The 19,061-nt window shown below is 44.6% G+C and overlaps 1 protein-coding gene across 1 annotated transcript in view; it reads right to left on the reverse strand.

The window, feature by feature from the left end:
- Window positions 1-19,061, reverse strand: part of FAM13A (family with sequence similarity 13 member A) — a 147,036-nt gene that overhangs the window by 99,331 nt on the left and 28,644 nt on the right. The window contains exons 5-6 of the mRNA XM_066632116.1: window positions 17,132-17,291; window positions 11,111-11,216 (exon numbers count right to left, since the gene is read on the reverse strand). Coding sequence (XP_066488213.1) covers window positions 11,111-11,216; window positions 17,132-17,291 — 266 coding nt within the window. The remainder of the gene's footprint in view (window positions 1-11,110; window positions 11,217-17,131; window positions 17,292-19,061) is intronic.

The following is a 19,061-nucleotide window of genomic DNA, read 5'->3' on the forward strand; positions in this document are numbered from 1 at the left end:
GAAGGTTGTGGTTTAGACTTGTCAGGATACAGCATTCCACAAAATTTCTGACTGCAAGGTTCCTTGCTGATGTCAGGGGCAAAGCCATTATGTAGAAGCTGGTGACCTTCAACAGAAGGTTCCTGCAGTCAGGACACATTCAGTTCTCAACTGCAAGTCAAGAGAGCTTTCATATATGAAATGCAATTACAATGTCCTGTGATCAACTATGTCCTTAGAAGCTGGAAAGATCTTTAACTTTCCATTAAAAAAAACAAAAACAAAATGACGAAAAGGAACTATCAGCTGGAAAGGAAATGTGAGACTTGCCCCTCAGTTCTTGAATTAGTACATCTCAGAAACAGGCATTCTCAATGGAATTTAGCCTGCTGCAGAGAAGGTGTATATTTCTACTGGTTTATAATTAAAACTTCATAATACAGGTGACAATGACAGGGATATGTTCTACTATCCCCGCTGTTATGCGATTAGGTTGTTAAGTGAACATTCAGCCCAATCTAGTGCCTTTGTTGTGTAAACAGACACTCCCTGACAGACACTAGCTGGTTGCACAGGCTATTGGAGATAAATGGCCTCTTCTCATTAAGAGTCTCTTTGTTGTGCTTTGACCACCATCGTATATACGATCCGTTGTTAAGTGGAAGGTTGTTAAGCGATGCATGCCTGTATTTAGCATCTATAAAGCACTTCAGAGTGTTTAAAGCACTGTACATATATTGGCTTGTAGTAGTTATTACAAATAACCCTGCAAGGTAGGTCAGTGTTATTATTCCCATATTGTGAACAGGGGGTGTCTTGTCTGAGGGGTGTCTCAGGGGGTATCACCCCCTGAGGCTGAGGGGTGTCTTGTCTAATACTACCCAGTAAGTTCATTGCTGAGGCAAGACTCAAACAAGAGACTTCTTGATTTGTACATCACTCTCTTAGTCACTATGCTACATAAGATCAACAAAGTCCTCTTGCTGGAATGCAGGTAGATATTATCTGAAAAAAGAGGCGAGGGGAAAAAAATGGAAAGGCAAAAAGTGTTCTCAATAGGACAACAGGCTGTGGAGACTTGTACAACACCAAGCTGAGTTGCACAACAAATTACCCAAAAAAGAGCAAGATGTAAACAACGTATGTTTTACGTAAAAAGTATGTGTTATGCACTGATGTTAACAGGACCGCCTGAGTAACAAAGGTGTGGTAGGCAGAAGTCATATACAATAACCTCTTGTAGCTACAAGCTGCTGCTGCAAACCTTTCCAATGGAGAGGACTTAAGCTACACTACCTTAAAGTCTAATCTTTGTGCACTAGTGAAACAGACCAGAAAACAGGCTAGATTTGGTTTTTACCCTAGCACACACACAAGCTTATCGGCATCATTTTTTAGAATATCTTATTTACCTTTTAAATTAATCGTGATGCAAAAGGGAGCTCACCCAATGTATTTCGAAGAGCCATAGATTATATGTCAAAGAGCCGCACCTGGCTCGCGAGCTACGATTTGGTCACCCCTGGCATATAGGTTATCTTGCTTCTCACTAGAGACGGTTCAGGTGAAAGCAGATATCACAAGTTCTTTTATCATAGTGCTAACCTTCAGAAAGTTAGTATTTTGGTGAGGGCATGAACATAAATAATTTGTTGGCCTCCCAAGACCATTGTGGGACATAAAGGAAAAGGTGGTATTTAAAACATATTGGCTTCAAAGATGGACATCAGCATTTTAGTTCATCGTTTTAGTTGATCAACATCAATTTAGTTCAACTCATCAATTTAGAGTCAAATCTTATCCAACTTTCCTGCCCTGGTGTAGCCTTGCCAATGGGATGTGCACTTCATCCTGTGGTGGGATGAAGCCACAACATAAGGCCTCCACAACGTAAGGGAACATTTGTTCCCTTGCCTCAGGGCTACACTGCAGCTGCAAAAGTGCTGGAAAGTTGGATTGGATTGGGCCCTTAGTTCACAACAACATTTTCGTTCCTTTACCAATTCATGGCCAACTACCATGGAAACCATCCAAGAATTAATAATAAAGATAGGGTCAGAACCATCATTCCAGCATGCTTTGGGGTATAAATATGGAAAGAGTCTTTCAGGAGTTTGCTTGCTCACAAAAGTAATGGCTGCACCATGATAAAAGGCTCTCCAAGTAAAGCCCATGTATGTACACCAAAGGAACTAGGAAACCTGACCCTCTCCATTTATGGAGTTCTTAAACATCCACAACCCAGAATTACAGACAAATGAAAGAATGTGGGTGCCTAGCTGACATCCTTGGCATTGTTACATGCTGTGCCATAAATCAGGCAGAAAGGCACAGGTCTTTCAAGGGCCTCAGACGGCTCCCATAAACACTACAGATGTCTGTTTCCCTTCATCCCGACGGGACTGGAAATGAGAAAGTGGGGAGAAATTATCCATAGTTATCAACCAGGCTGTGCTTCCCAACCTGTCTTTGTTACAGTGAACCCTCCGTTTCTTAAAGTTGCCTAGGACTTTTGAAATGACTTATAAAGTCACTGTAAAGGAACCCACAAGATCATCAGGCACAGTGGTCTCCAAACTGGAAACTGCTGTGTCCTGAAAAAGCCCTCCCCATCCTGAGCTGCGCTCACCATTTTGCCACAGCACTGTGTTTCTTTCAAGCTGATCTGAGCACAGGGATGTGGAACAGTAAGCGCTGGTCACGGGGGGTGGGTGTTATTCCCAGACCCCAGACCCAGCCCTCGCTTTCTTTTACAATACAAAGTTTGGAAATGTGCTACGGGGACAGCGAGAGGGGCTTCCACTGTTCAAATCCCAGTTTTTGCAATTAACAAAGTGAAGAGTAAGAAGGGTAACAACAGGATCATCAATGAAGTTTGAAAGCAATGGTTTTCAAGCTGTCTTTCCTCCAAGACATATACAGACGTCTTTGAGCAAAGATGTATACCAAAAAAAGGTACACAGGCATTATCCATGTATTATATCAGAGCTATGGTCTGAAAAGCACATGGTTCAACAGACTTGGCCAGTGGCTGGACTAGAGACCACTTAGAATGCTACGGACATGAACATGTTGGCATCCTGCAGTCTCGGAAGACTATGGTATCGCGCTCTGAATGGTGGTTCTGGAACAGAGTGTTTTCTCCAGTGCGCGAAGCCTGGGTAAAGTAGATATGGAGGATAGACTGTTACCCATGCAGCAAATCCCCCCCTCCACATTGCTGAAATGATCCAGTGGAAAGGCAGAAGCCAATACGGTTGGTTCCAGCGGTGTCGCAGGAGTTGGCAGAACATGACTGTGTTCAGGCATGAACTGCCTCAGGGACTCCGGCTCCGGATTTTGCCACAAGGTTGACTCCTGAAGCCTTTTCCATAACTGGATGTAGCCACAAGGCAGTGGAGGTTTGGGATCAGAGTTTTCCTTCTCTTCAGATGAGCTGCCTTTCCAGGCTAACCAGTCCCATCTACCCGGTGGCTGTTTAGTTGCCTCTTACGACAAGTACAGCCAAACTGAGGGCCTATTCTTATCATGACCTAGAATTTTATAGGGGGAAAAGGCAGGGTACAAAGGCCACCTTTTCATACATCCCTTCCTGCACACTGCAATCACCATGCAATCCTGCTCTGTGTTCCCCTTCTGGCTGAGATGTTGGTATGAGAAGTAAAGCCTTTAGTGTGGAACAGCCTCCCCATATAAAAATCTGCCTGGTCCACTTCTTCTTGGAGAAGCTAACTGCCAGTTGCTGGTTTTCTCTGCTGCTGTAATGAGGGTAGGCCCCCTTTATGCACCGAACCCCACACTAATCTGCTGTTTTACTTTTTATTATGATTGTACTGGCGTGCTTGGTTGTTTTTCTAAAACCAGTCATTAATATTTCCAAAGACAAACCATCAATATTCAGTAAAACACACAACAGCGTAATCACCAATGATTACCAACCCAGGAGACAATGATACCTTAGTGCCTGAGTAACGATTATGCAAACTGCAGACATGAGCAAAATTTACAGGATAAGTATATATAATTTAAATGGTAATATATCTAATTCCCAACCACGAATCCAGGTCTCTTCACTCTGAGGTCTGTGGCTCTAACCACCACTACTTAGACTTTCTGCATTAGGTGCTGAAACATCATGGGTGACATTAGGCAAGGGTAAGTCACACTCAGCACACTTTCACTTTATATTTGCTCTCATTATTTTGAAAGTTGCTGGACTTCAAGCTTCAGATACAGTTACAGAGACAAATGGAAGAAAATCTCTCTGGCAATCTTGAGAAAGCTGTGATGGACAGCTTTAGACTGTAACAGCCCAATCCTAACCTGCCCTCGAGTAGGCAGACCAGCAGCCCTGCCCCACATCCAGGGCAGGGTTGGGGCCAAAAGCAGTGCACCTCAGGACAAGGGGATTGCTTCCCCTTACCCTGTGTCACGCCGCAGCAGCCCCAGTGAGGCTACTCGGATCAGCACCACCTTAAGATGATCCTGGTTCCGCCCCTGCTACCCAGCCACTTGCCCTCCCCCAAACCAAAATACCCCCCCCCCATCCTCCCCATGCTCTGCTAGGCCCACCGTGCCAACCTGGAAGGGCCGGTGTGAACTTACCAGGCCCAAGGCCTGATCCAGAGTGGGGAGGCCAGCTCACCTCCCTGACTCAGAAATCAGCGTGAAAGTGCTTTATGGCACTTTCACAACACTATTGGGCTGGCACAAGGATTGCACCCTAAGATGCCATTTCAGCCGAAGAAGGGGCTTGTGTCTTTTTTCAGACAACCGCAGATCTATAAACAGACTTGGTTTCCTCAGTGCTTACAATGGCTAACCTTTGCTTGCTTGTATACTTTGATTGCTTGTTTTATATTTGAAAACACCCCCTGGCAATCCTCAGGAGCACAAACAAACCAATTCCGATGATAGGGAAAAATTTGATGACCTTCTGAAATTGAGAGAGGTGTTTGTGTTTTATACTGCAACCTTTACAGCCTGTAATAAAAAAGCCCTCTGCTATCACCTTTCACAATGTAATTAAATGCTCAGCTTAATTTTGTTTAAACTAGAATAAAGGAACTGACTCTGCCAATCTCCATCTTTTCTGATAAACACACATCAAAAAGGCTTCGGTCACCTTGAAGGCTTAAAGATTTATTGTGCCACCAGCTGTTTCAGGCTTCTCCAAAAATGCGTACATCACATAAATTTGTACAACACAATATATTTCTCAGTCTTTAAGGTACCCCAGGACTCTTAGTTCTGGTGTACCTTAAGGAAGCCAAGCTACATGTATGTCACACTAAAAACATGGTCAACTAATGTATTCAAAACTGATCATGTCTATTCTTAGGAAAAAGCAAACTTCGGGTGCTGATAGGGAGTGGAATGGATCAGGACAGTAGTGCACTGGGAAGCATTTTATAATCCTTCCCCTGTATTCATTTTGCCCCCAAAATAGCCATGTAGCTGTTTGCTGCAAGTAGCAACTTTGGGGGCAATTTGCAAAAGCTAGCCTCTCCCACAGTCTCAATCTGGACTGTCTTCTACTCCACTGCCCCCGAACACTTCTCCCGAGTGGGGGAATGTGAGATACGTAATACAGTGTATGGTCCAAACACAGCTAACCCTTTGGAACTTGAACCTTCAGTCTTTTTCAGTTCAGCAGCACATGCCTAGCAGTTCAGGGCTGCTTTTAGTATGTTCCAACGAGAAGGGCTGAACATAAGGTGCGTGAGTAAAGAGAGGGCAAAGGGTGATAATTCTGTAGTCCGCCACTTCTGTCACCCAAGATTGGTTGGCAACCTTCAGTCTCGAAAGACTATGGTATAAGCCTACAGCACCCAGTATTCCCAGGCGGTCTCCCATCCAAGTACTAACCAGGCCTGACCCTGCTTAGCTTCCAAGATCAGACGAGACTGGGCATGTGCAGGGTAACAGTTCCTGCACTTGATAAAAGTTGCTTCTTGTGTTACAAACTGCTACAGTAGCTTCAAAGGATTAGGACAGTGGTTCCCAAACTGGGAGTTGGAACCCACTGGTGGGTCGTGACCTGATTTTTGATGGGTCGCCAAAGGGCGATGGACAGATCAGATAACCAATTGCCTCAAGTCCTGAAGTTATTCAAAAAATCAGATACTGTAGCTGCTAATTACCCTGCAAAGAGCTCAGCTCCTGCAGTTTGCAAACATGTGCAAGTGTAGGGAGATAAATGTTTGAAGATCATTTATCTGGTTATTATTACTTATAAATAAAATATTATTTCTTTCTAGATCTACTTTTTAAAAGTTGGGTAAACCTAAGTGGGTCCGACAGAGTGTTGTTTAAAAATGTGGGTGCCGGTGGTAAAAAGTTTGGGAACCACTGGATTAGGACATATTAACAACAACAACAGGCTTTAGTTTTCTGGGGTCAGACTACAAAGTTAATAGCGCAATCCTATACCTGTCTAATCAGAAGTAAGCCCCGTTAAGTTCAGTGGGACTTACTCCCAGGAAAATATATATAGCAGTGGTTCTTACACATTTAGCACCAGGACCCTACTTTTTAAAATGAGAATCTGTCAGGACCCACTGGAAGTGATGCCATGACCGGAAGTGACATCATCAAGCAGGAACATTTTTAACCTTCCTAGGCTGCAATCCTACCCATGTTTACCCAGGAGTAAGTCCCACTGACTATCATTATTAAAAGCATATACGGGGTAGCTTGTTAAAAGTACAGAACTGCAACATTTCCCCAAATTGCAGGCATATGCCATGGTAGCATCAAGTCCAATATGTTAAAAATAAAATATTGAAATGAATGGGACCCACCTGCAACCCACCTAGTGGGTCCCAACCCACAGTTTGAGAAACACTGAAATATAGATTTGCAGCCAAGACGTGCATAAAGCCACATTTAGTTTGGGCCTGAGACAATGAAAACAAACATTCTCGCCAACAAACAAATTCCAGCTGTCACGGCTAAATAGGAGAAATACACTAAGGAGGTTAGGAGAGGTAGCAGGAGAGCAAGGAGAAGGCCAAGGCTGACAACAATGCAGGGCAATTCTAAAACCTAGAGGAAAGGGCAGCTCACATTTGTTTTGAATTTCATAAATCCTCTCCCTGGCCCTGTCCATGAACACAGAGATGCAATACAAACAACAGATCACTTTTGCAATCTTCCTTTCCTTCCTCCTGCATGATTCAATCAAAGGGGTAATTGTCTTCAACAGATTGTCCAATGCAAGAGGTAAACATCCTTTCAGACGGAGGAAATGAAGTTGTCAGGGAAGGTATGGGGAGAAGAGCAGGCTGACAGAGGAGAATAGAATAGTATCCCTGCCTTCTCTCCACTTTTCCTTTTTACGATGTCAGTAGCTGAATGGGGGGACAACGACCAGCAGTTCGACCTGCTGACACCAGTGGTGAAACCAGGCTGCAGAGACCAGGAAGCAGGAGGTGATCTAGATAAAAACCCCAGGAGAGTACAGAACATCAAGGGTTCTTATTAAACACCGCAGCAACTGGGAGCAATGAGATGTGACAACCCATTGAATTACCCATGAACACAGACCAGCAGACAAAGAATCAAAATAAAACTCGTATATTAAACACCCAAGAGAAAAGGACTTAAACAAAATGGGGAAAGGTGGGGGTAAGAAAAAACACACAAGCTGGCTGATGGAATATGCCTGAACTTGGCTGGATGGACCCAAAAAAGCACTTGGCTAAATTAGTTTATACACAGCACACAGCTGAGCATTGCTAGCAGACAGATTTCCAGGTATCCTGCCATAAGTGTTGTTCTTGATGCATGGTCACATGTAAGTCTATAAGGGCAGGCATCGTAAATAAGTATGGAAAGACGAGAAAATTCCATCAGAGAGATGCCCCACTGCAGCAGGTTAACAATGTTTTAAAAAAGAAAAAGGAAGGCCCATCAGATTGAAAACAGTGTTAGGTCCCTCAAGTCCAGCGCCCTGCTTCCAACAGTGGCCAAACAGATTCCTCAAGGAGGCCCACAAGCCGGCACGCAGGCAAGAGACCTTTCTGACTGTTGCTTCTACAAAACAACTATTATTCAGAGGTATACTGGTTCTGAGCATGGAGGTTTTGAACATGGAGCTTCCATGTATCAGTCACGACTAATGAGAAAGCTCTCCTTCATGACTTTGCCTAAACCCCCTTCAAGTGACTTAAGCCAGACTCCATCTCCAGAGCCCACGCTAGCAAATTTCATCAGTTGATTACTTATTGCGTGAAGTGTTCAGCCCCCCCCCCCTGTTTGACCTGAGTCTCCTATGAGGCAGTTTCACTAAGTGACCCCCCTTCGGGTTATGAGAGAGGCAGAAAAACCTTCTCTCTATTGACTTTTCCCTGACTTGGCACAGATAGACAGATTAGGGTGACCAACTCAGGCTGCACAGCAGATGTCAAAGGGTTAAAGTGACATAGCTGTAAACACATACTGATCTTATCAATCCTGAGCTTGAGAAGGGTACACCAGCAATTTCTCAAGGCTGGCTCACTTTCCCCCTAGCCATTCCACAGCCGACAATACAGAAATGCAAGACAGATGCTCTCCTCCGGTAAATGATGGCCAGTTTGTTCCAAGTTCACTGGGTTCAGGGAAGAAGACATCTATATGTAGCACATTCCCCCATATTAGTGTGCCTCTCCTTATACATGCAAGCGTCTACAAATCCTGTGCCCTTGGGAACCAGCAACAAGAACAGCATAAATATAACTAATGAGTGTTCAAGTTCTGTACATATTAAGGTTGGGCCGACTGATAAGGCACGCATGTCAAAATTAAATCGGAATACCAAACAAACCGCGACGTAACCACGGAACGGCTACAGCAATGTCTTGGCAGTTTGCCAAAGAGCTGAGTCTACTTGCCAAAATGTGTTTATAGAACAACTTAGCTGCGACCAGTTCTGAGGGACCTTTGTTGCTGGTTCAACAACAGGTGCCAAATTTCCCTATTTGTTAGAAAGCAATTGTTAATTCAAGAATACCCATAAGGAGAAGCGTGACCGAGTCTTGAGAGTCAGTGAAGCTCTTCACCCTAGCCTCTCAGGGAATGCGGGCACCAGGGGAAAAAAGACACAAATCAAACAGTTTATCAAAATGCAGAAGTGCTCCCTATTGAAAAAAGTCCACAGAAAGACAGGTGTGCGCCACTTAACAACAGGGATACATTCTTTGATCCCTGTTGTTATGCAATCAGGTTATTAAGTGAACATTCAGTCCAATCTGTTGCCTTCGTTGTGCAAACAGACACTCCCTGCCAGACACTAGCTGGTTGCACAGGCTACTGGAGATAGATTGCCTCTGCTTTGAGTTAAGAGCCTCTCTGTTGTGTAAACAGACGCTCTGCTGCAGGCCATGAGAGATGCGATTGCCTCATTAAGAGCAGCTTTATCGTGCTTTGACCACCATCATATATGTGGTCCGTTGTTAAGTGAATGGTTGTTAAGCGGCACATGCCTGTATTTTAATAAAAGCTGAGCCATAACAGATTTCCCCAATCCTGTCTCATTATGTAGTGCCGTTCGGAGGGGCATTCGTAGAAAAGTTATGGCTGCTACCATCAGATGGCCACTGTGTGGGGTTCTGCTGCTATCAAGACAAACAGGTGACAATAAATGGCAAAGGAGCATCCCCCCAAACCCCAACACAGCCAAAGTTCTCCTTGAGAAACTTCTTAGTCCAGCGCTAATTTTAATTCAGATGGCGGGGCAGGCAACAGGTCTGGCAATCCAACATATCCAAAAGGTTGAATTTCTAAATCTCCCCGTCCTGAGAATTGAGGCCTTTGTAACCTTCTATGTTCCGGATGTTTTAAATTCTGTTGGGTAGGTTTCTGCTGATTTCACAACCAGTTGGGTGATTGACCCTGACCCGAAGCAAAACAGGCTGCAATCCTAACCACGCTTTCCTGAGAGTAAACCCCACTGAACAAAATAGGACTTACTTCTGAGTAGACCTGGTTAGGAATGTCCCCTAAGCCATTCATTGGGCCAGTTATTCCATGCAAGGCAACTCTTAGAAGAGCCTGTAACTTTTACACATCTTATGTCTGTATTTAGAAGAGGGATTCTGGCCTAGTTCTCAGGGCCAAACTAAATGTGATGCTGAGTCACATGTAGTTTTTCTCTAAAGTGTTAGTTTACAAATGCAGGTGAGAAATCTGTAACTAAAGATGAGGACTTTCTTCTTTTCCTTCTGTCAGATCTTCTGCTAAAACACACACACACACACCCATGGCTTTGTTCTCCGTCAAGAGAAACTACTGTGTATCTTTTCTGCAAAAGTGAGAGAAGCAGCTGGGGGGATTTGCTGTTTAACAGAAAAGCCACGAAAGGGAAGGGGGGCTTAAGATGTCCTTGTACCTCATGCCACTTTTTCATTGCAACTGTGTTCTGAAAACAAAGAAAAAGTCTAAGAAAATGTATATGTGATTGGCAGAGCAATCCCATCTTGCACTGGAACAAACAGTCAGGAGGCCTGCGCTGTATCCAGCACAAGATTGGGGCTAGAAGTAGCTCAGCCGGAAGAAAGGGGAGGCTCTTCTCCTTACCCCTGGGTAAGCCACCACAGCCCCAATGAGAGGGCTGTGGCGCAAGTCCGAAGAGGTGGCGCAAGTCGGAGGAGAAGCAAGTGGCTTCGAGCCGCTCCGCGCTGCTCGGGGAACAGGGTTGGGATCTGGCATAACAGCCGGATCCCAGCCCCGCCTCCCGCTCCCCGCCTGCACGCCCCCTGGAATGCCCTCCGCTCGCCCTCCCCCCACCATGGAACACCTCCCTCCTGCCTCCTCCCCACCCTCCCCAGACACTTGCATCAGCTGAGCCAAACCAACGCTCCCCAGGTCGGTGCGGAGACTGGATGCAGCCTCCGTGGGTCAGTGCACAACCCTGCTTCAGCCCAGCCAACTCGCAAGGAGGCGCAAGTGTGCTTTACGGCACGTCTGTGACCCTCCTGGGCCTAGGACACAGTTAGGATTGCGCCCTGAGTGTACCATGTAAATATGATCTTAACGGACAACCCAATGCTACCTACCCCCCTGCCAAGCTCAGTCCCTAATCCTGAAACAGAATCACAAGTGTAGAGTAATTTGCAAACAGATGCGCGAACACAGAGGAAAGTATAACGACCATCACATCCATTTTTCTGTACCTTGTTTCTTGGACTTGGCTTTGGTGATTCCCTTTCAACATTTTTCAGAACGATTGGCAGGGTCTGCTTACAACGGGCCTCCTGCAATGAGATGTTGTTAAAAACTTATTTTAAAAAGTGTGAACAGAGATGCAGGTGAACATAGGAACAATAGCAATTTCTAAGCATTCCACTCACCATCCTTTCTTCATGGTTCTTAGCAAAAGAACCTGTATAAAAACAAGGCTTAAAAAGCAGGACTTGTGGTTGTACCCCATGCGCAACAAACAAAAAACCTAAGAAAGTTGAAGTGGCAACCTTCTTTAAGGATACACATTCAGAAAAAAATACATTATTTATCTTATTTTACATAATGTATCTGGTTGTTATGATTTCACAAATTATTTGGTCATCATGAAGAGGAGGAACAGTATATATTACATACTGGGTAGTTATTTACAATGAAACATCTGGGCAGATGTCTTAAGCAACAGTGGAGGAAGGCTCACCACAAATTCAAGGGGCTAGAGCCCCTTTCAGAGACTAAATCAGGGGTGGCCAGTCTTTCAACTTTAGGGCCCCATAACCTTTAACAATTGTGTAGAGAACGGAATTTCAGCAGGTGCAGCTTGTCTTCTGTGAGATAAGTTGCAACCGCTGAAATTCCCTCTTCTAGGGCCCAATCCCGCCCAACTTTTCAGAGCCAATGCAGCCCCAAGGTAAGGAAACAAACTTTCCCTTACTTTGAGGAGACCTCTGTGACTGTCTTCCCATGGCCAGATGCAGTGAATGACTCATTGGTCTGGCTGTATTGGCACTGGAAAGTTGGATAGGATTGGGTCCCTACACAGTAGTTAACTCATCATTGGCAATCTTCAGTCTCGGGATACTATGGCATCGTGCTCTGAAAAGTGGTTCTGGAACAGCGTCTAGTGTTGAAGGGTTGTTCAGCATCTAGGCTGAAGAGGCCAATTCGGGAGTGACAATCCCTTCCACGCTGGGAGCAAATGTAGCCTGGTGTGTCTCCCTGGCTGTGGGCCTTCCTTCTTTGCCTCTCTGCCTCAGTCTTTCGTGCAAGTGCCTCTTCAAACTGGGAGAGGTCATGCTGCACAGCCTGCCTCCAAGCGGGACGCTCAGAGGACAAGGTTTCCCATCTGTTGAGGTCCACTCCTAAGGCCTTCAGATCCCTCTTGCAGATGTCCTTGTATCGCAACTGTGGTCTATCTGTAGGGCACTTTCCCTGCACAAGTTCTCCATAGAGATCCTTTGGGATCCGGCCATCGCCCATTCTCACGATATGACCAAGCCAGCGCAGGCATCTCTGTTTCAGCAGTGCATACATGCTAGGGATTCCAGCTCGTTCCAGGACTGTGTTGTTTGAAACTTTGTCCTGCCAGGTGATGCCGAGGATGCGTCAGAGGCAGCGCATGTGGAAAGCGTTCAGTTTCCTCTCCTGTTGTGAGCTAAGAGTCCATGACTCGCTGCAGTTAACTACACAGTAGTTAACGGTCCAGGGGCCCTAATTTTAAAAGATTTGCCACCCCTGGATTAAACCATAGTAAAACAGACAGTGCATGTTATGCCTTTAGTTGGCATTTATATATATATAAACAAACATGCCCCAAAGAATTATTTAAAACTTCAAGGCCATCATTATTAGTAAGGGATTTCAAAGTGATGACTCCAGTTTGACTAACATAGTCAACTTTAACCTATCTCTGTCCTTGGTAGCTAAAAGAATACCAAAGGTATAATGGCTTTGAAGCTTGTAAACTTTCACCTGGAAGGGACTATATTTCCATCCTATTCCCTCTCATATAAGAATACTTTGCTGTCTTGTCCATTATTGTTATTTTTTTGCCTCCAGTATAAAACATACCCATCTGTTTGACAAAGTACAAAATGATCTGCAAGAAGAAAATGTTCTCGTAGAGAGGAAACATAAATCAGGATGACAGATGAGATTTCCAGAGATAACTTCACATGCTAATGTTTACTACTACGTATAATCTCGCTGGCATGAACTTTAGTCTTGATGAGGAGAAATGATGTTTTGGTAATAATAGAAGTGCCCAATTCAATGGGTGGGCAGCACTTCCTGGGTTAGAAAGAGTACATCTACCTTACCTTTGACATGGAAGCTATCTCAGATTGATTTACAGCCAGCACACATGTTAGAGTTGTCATGAGGATGCTGCTGAAAACATCCTCAAGTCAAGTTCTCTTGCCACCCTTCAGTATGTCTTAGAAATGCAATTCTAGCAGAAGGCTGCCATTAAAAGTCCTTACACCTTCACACTTTGAGCAGCTGCTTGCAGAGCTGCTTGCAGAGGTGCAGAGAGTCATAACCTGATAACAGTGCCCGATGGGGTAAATACTTCTCAATGCTTAGTAGGAGAACACAGGTACTAGGAGAACTTGCCATAAACTTACAGTGTTCAGCACCATGCCCATGGCAAACACAGCATGTGCTCCACCCCACTTCAGCTGTTTTCCACTTGAAACCAACCAGAGTCAAAGGCAAATGACTTGGGCACATCCTACACTAAACAAAACTTGGTCAACTAATCAAATTAGTTTGAATCAATTACAATCTGCATAAATGTGCATGTGATTAAAACAACAGTTTCAAAGAAAAAAGAACACCTTTTTTGCATGTATATGTTGCAGCAGGTTTGTCTTATCCCCTCCTTTGCGGGAGGAAAGTGGGAATGGTCAGTTTTCTAAGATGGGACTACCATCAGTAGTTTTAAAAGTACTGATTTTTTTTTTTTTAAAGAATAAACATTTTGAAAGAAATGGGTTGTTTCAGTGATGCTTTTCAGACAATTCAAAAAGTTTTTAGTCTAACTCATGCGTCAATTAAAGGCTGTAAACCTAATTGTGATTAGGTTGTAACCTAATTAAAGGTTAAACGTCAATTAAAGGCTGTAAACCTGATTGTGAGGAGCTCCAGAAGGATCTCTCCAGACTGGCAGAATGGGCAGCAAATTGGCAGATGCGGTTCAATGTCAGTAAGTGTAAGGTCATGCACATTGGGGCAAAAAATCAAAACTTTGGATATAGGCTGATGGGTTCTGAGCTATCTGTGACAGATCAGGAGAGAGATCTTGGGGTGGTGGTGGACAGGTCGATGAAAGTGTCGACCCAATGTGCAGCGGCAGTGAAGGAGGCCAATTCTATGCTTGGGATCATTAGAAAAGGTATTGAGAACAAAATGGCTAATATTATAATGCCGTTGTACAAATCGATGGTAAGGTCACACCTGGAGTATTGTGTCCAGTTCTGGTCGCCGCATCTCAAAAAAGACACAGCGGAAATGGAAAAGGTGCAAAAGAGAGCAACTAAGATGATTACCAGGCTGGGGAACCTTCCTTATGAGGAAAGGCTACGACGTTTGGGCCTCTTCAGCCTAGAAAAGAGGCGCCTGAGCGGGGACATGATTGAGGCATACAAAATTATGCAGGGGATAATTTTTACACTCTTTACACTCTGATGCTCTTTACACTCTCACATAAAACCAGAACCAGGGGACATCCACTAAAATTGGGGGAGTTAGAACAGACAAAAGAAAATATTTCTTTACTCAGCATGTGGTTGATCTGTGGAACTCTTTGCCACAGGATATGGTGATGGTGTCTGGCCTGGACGCCTTTGAAAGGGGACTGGACAAGTTTCTGGAGGAAAAATCCATTACAGGTTACAAGCCACGATGTGTACGTGCAACCTCCTGATTTTAGAAATGGGCTATGTCAGAATGCCAGATGCAAGGGAGGGCACCAGGATGAGGTCTCTTGTTATCTGGTGTGCTTCCTGGGGCATTTGGTGGGCCGCTGTGAGATACAGGAAGCTGGACTACATGGGCCTATGGCCTGATCCAGTGGGGCTGTTCTTATGTTATGTTCTTATGTTAATTGGGATTATGTTTTGCACCTGATGTAAAGAAATAATTCCTTTGTTCCCATGCAGGAACTGGAAAGAATCATGATCCCACATAGATGAAGCAGAGGGCCAGGCACTGATTTTAGCTTATCATCTGCACTCTAGAAAAGCCCTGTGTCTTGATCAGGGGAGTGGTAGAATGTTGAGCCCTTGTGGTACAGTAAATAAGCCCAAACTTCTGGGAGCAAAGGCATAACAGAACTACAGCTTTCCACAAAGGAATCTTTATATACAGTTACCAGGGATGGGAACTCGAGTCAGGTAACTCTATTCGGAGTCACGAAAAATGCACATTTTTTTCACTGACTCATTGACTCTCGACTTAAGCGCGTGGAAGACTCTGAAAAACACTCAAGTCAAGGGCCCCCTGATTCAGCACCCATTCCCACACATGCAGACTCAAGTCAGCCCATGTCTGGATGTGCTTGCTTACATTTTTCGCAGCATGAAAAACCTCATGGGGCCATCATTCAGATTGTGCGAGCGGCAGGGAAATTCCAGCCACGAGAGGCAGGGAAGGGTTAATGTTTGTTTTTGCATCTGTTCGGGGAGGGGGGGGGTTGGCAGGACCAGGCTCTCTTGCCCATGTCTGATAGGAAGAAAGGAACTGATGATCATTGGATAAAGGAATAGGCAATCTGATATTTTATTTGGTTGAGGGAGGGCAGGAAAAAGATGTGCTTTTTTTCAAGGGGGTTCCATCCTTAGAATTGACTGGATGGGGGGGAAAAGAGGTGGGGAAGCAAAGGGGGAGAAAGGTTATTTGTAGCAATCACACTTTCCAACTTTGTGGCTTCTATGGGCTCCTTTGTTTCTTGGGAGGGGGAAGCCTCATTGAATGACTGGCTGAAATGGGACTACTTCTGAGTAAAGCTGCAAAGGATTGGTAGACCTGGTAAGCCTAGCAGTTGCTGTGCATGATCCTCTTTCCACTTCTACCCCCACTCTCGCGCAGTCTGTCCCACTCCCTCCCACCCTTTTAATAGATGGGACGGGGCACCAGGGGAGTATTTCGAGTCGAGTTGCAAGGGGGTGGGGGTTGGTCACTCCTGACTCGACTCAAGTCAAGCTGTGCTGGACTTGCCCATCCCTGACAGTTACTTACAACTAGTGACACAAAGGCTGGTTTACAGATATATCCCGAATTAGATCATCCTGTGCTGGTCAGGTCAGGTATATCTGGATGGTGTCATGAAGCCTGAGAAAGCTTTGACCTTCAAAAGGGTAGATGATCATGCTTAGGAAGGCACCTACTCAGTCCCATAAATTGCTAGAATTTCGATTGTTTCTTCCTGGAAGGGGCTATGTTCACTGCAGAGAATGCTACTCAGCTTCAAGGCCAAGTGAGGAGGGTGAATCACAGCAGAGGCCTAGCAGAGTCAGCTGCCTGCTGGGTGGGTGGGTTGGTCAGCTGGTTATTCTAATCTACATCCTACTCTCTACAGTGAAGTGTACTCAAGGCAGCTCACAATATAAGATCGGAAACAATACGTTGATAGTTGTATCAACTGACTTCAGGAGTCTCACATGCTCAAGTAGGAGGTGCAAGTTCAACACAGTTCAAGGGTCGGCTAGAGGCGCCTGAAAAAAATAATCCTCTGGTATCAGATTTCCCCAGCTAACAGCCATGGTGCTTGCGGCCAAAGGATGGCATTACACTGTAGGATGTACTGACAGCTGGCAGCAAAGGAACTGAACAGCATACCTTGGAGGACTGAAAAGGGAAGGGAGCAAGGACAGCAAGCTAGTAAGATCTCTCCTACTCAGCTAGTGGGGGGGAGTAGAAGGTTCCAATTATGACCAAGATCATGGTTCTGCCTCAGAATATTTTCCTTCTGACTCAAAGTCACAAAGGAAAAAAAAAGGATGGATAACAGCACCTACCTCTAATTGTAGCACAAAGTCTAACCTGCAAAAGATACGTCTCTCCTCTTTTCCCTGTCTCAGAAGAAGAAACACTGGCAGGCTTTGCAGCCATTCCAATGTTACTTTTAACTACTGTTTTGGTATGGTGTGTACTCATCATTCCCATCACAGAATTCAAAAGATGAAGAAGTTCTCTTAGAAGCACTCACTTTCACCAAAATAATCTTTGCTAACTCCTCACACGGGTGTTTTTCATTCGTCTTCCTCGGGCGCTCCCATTCAAACAAAGTGCTATAATTTTCTAGCATCTGGGCCATGATTTTGTTGCAGATTTCCTGCTCCTTCATACCTTCAAATCCAGGAGACACACTGCAAACAAACAAAACAAAGAGAGAAATGGTTTTCAGACACAATGATTAGAACAAACACAATGATTAATGACAGCTGTATGCCAGCCAATCAGGACATCAGAAATCTACAAAGGAGTTCATTGAAATAGGAGCTTCATCTAACATAACTTCCAGAATCTGGCATGAAAAGGAACATGTTTCAGTCCCAGTTCAGATGATCTTGCATACCATGGTCTGCTGGGTCAAAAATATGAGCCGTGGAAGTACTAAAGCCAAGTGCTCCCACCTCCCCTTCTGCATGAGGGAATTCTGGTTTGTTAATCCACAACTTTGTGTCTAGTCAAAACCCAGGAGCCAAACCAGGATATAAAACTAGGATTGATGTTTGTTTCACAGCCTACATTCAAAGTTTCCCAGGTCAGATGGAACATGAAACTATGATTCATGAATATAATTCCTTTGCCACAGGTCTGTGTTCAGGTTCAAGAGGGTGCATGATGAGTTGGTGCTCATTCAACATCTTTGTTCCTTTTCCAACAAACCATGATTTCTTGGATTGTCTGAGTTGGACCTTAGGCTCTTACTCTCAATCTTTCCCAGGAAGAAGGTAGCATCTGGTCCTGAAGACATTCACCTGTGCTTGGGTTTTATATATTTTATTCCCCCCCCCCTTATTTTAGAAGGACTTTATGCCAAATAAAGGCTGAACAATGAAAAATTTTTTAGAAGGACCAGCTTTATTTTTATTTCATTATTTAAATCAAGACTTTCCAAACAATGGCCCACAGGCCAGATCTGGGGTTTGGGGAAATCCCTCTGCCCCATGAGCGGAGTTAACCATTCCACCTCTGCGCCACATGTAGTCCGAGTAGATCTGGGCATAGGGATGCTCAGGGCAGTTGCGCCTGCCTGGCTGTCCTGTTGCACAGCCTTCTTCGATGCCGGGCAACAGACACAATTGCCCAGAGCATCCCTATGTCCAGGTCTACTTGGAATACACACGGTGTAGAGGCAAAACGGTAAGCTTGGGTTCAAGTGAGGACTGGACTTTCCGTGGACAATGGTCGCGGGTTTAGCAACCACTGATTGTAATGATTATATGCCACCTTGTAATCAGTTTCCTGTTGAAATGTGGTCCACAAATATGAGAAATAAAACTTTTGGAGGGTACAAGACTAAAGTTTGCCTCCTAGATTATTTCAGGAAAATGTGCCCCAGTTATCAGGAATTTGGGAAACACTCCCATATTGCAGAGGGTTAAGGGTGGAAAATCTGAATGATCGCTTTCACCTGAGACTACACAGCTCAGCTATATAACCAGCTGCAACCAGCTGCTGATTTGGAATCTTTTCTTCTGAGAGGGCAAGGGGAAGGGTAGAACCCAATGCCCCTTCTTGGCTCATTCTCAAATCAGCCCAGCACATCATAACTGAATCAAGTCGATGAGTTCATATAGGAGATAAGATTTAAACCAGGAACTTCCTGGTTCACGCTCTGAACTGCTTTACTACACCAGTCTCAACTTCAGGTCTTCCTTACTTGGTGCACCTCTAGATTTTTGGTAACCATCCTGACTGTCTTTTTAAACTAACCTTCTCCATTCTAGAACTGTGGTGCCCAAAATTTATTAACCCAGATTAGGTCTTCCTAGGGCTTAGTAGAATAATATTAGATCTCTTCAGGTCTCGGAAGTTACACTAACACCAGGAATGTAATTTAAATTTGGCATTTGTGCCACAACCCACAAGAGCTAATTACTTTCTACCTTCCTGTTGCCACCACTATCCAA

This window comes from Tiliqua scincoides, chromosome 6 (genome assembly GCF_035046505.1).
Source record: "Tiliqua scincoides isolate rTilSci1 chromosome 6, rTilSci1.hap2, whole genome shotgun sequence".
Classification (NCBI taxonomy): domain Eukaryota; kingdom Metazoa; phylum Chordata; class Lepidosauria; order Squamata; family Scincidae; genus Tiliqua; species Tiliqua scincoides.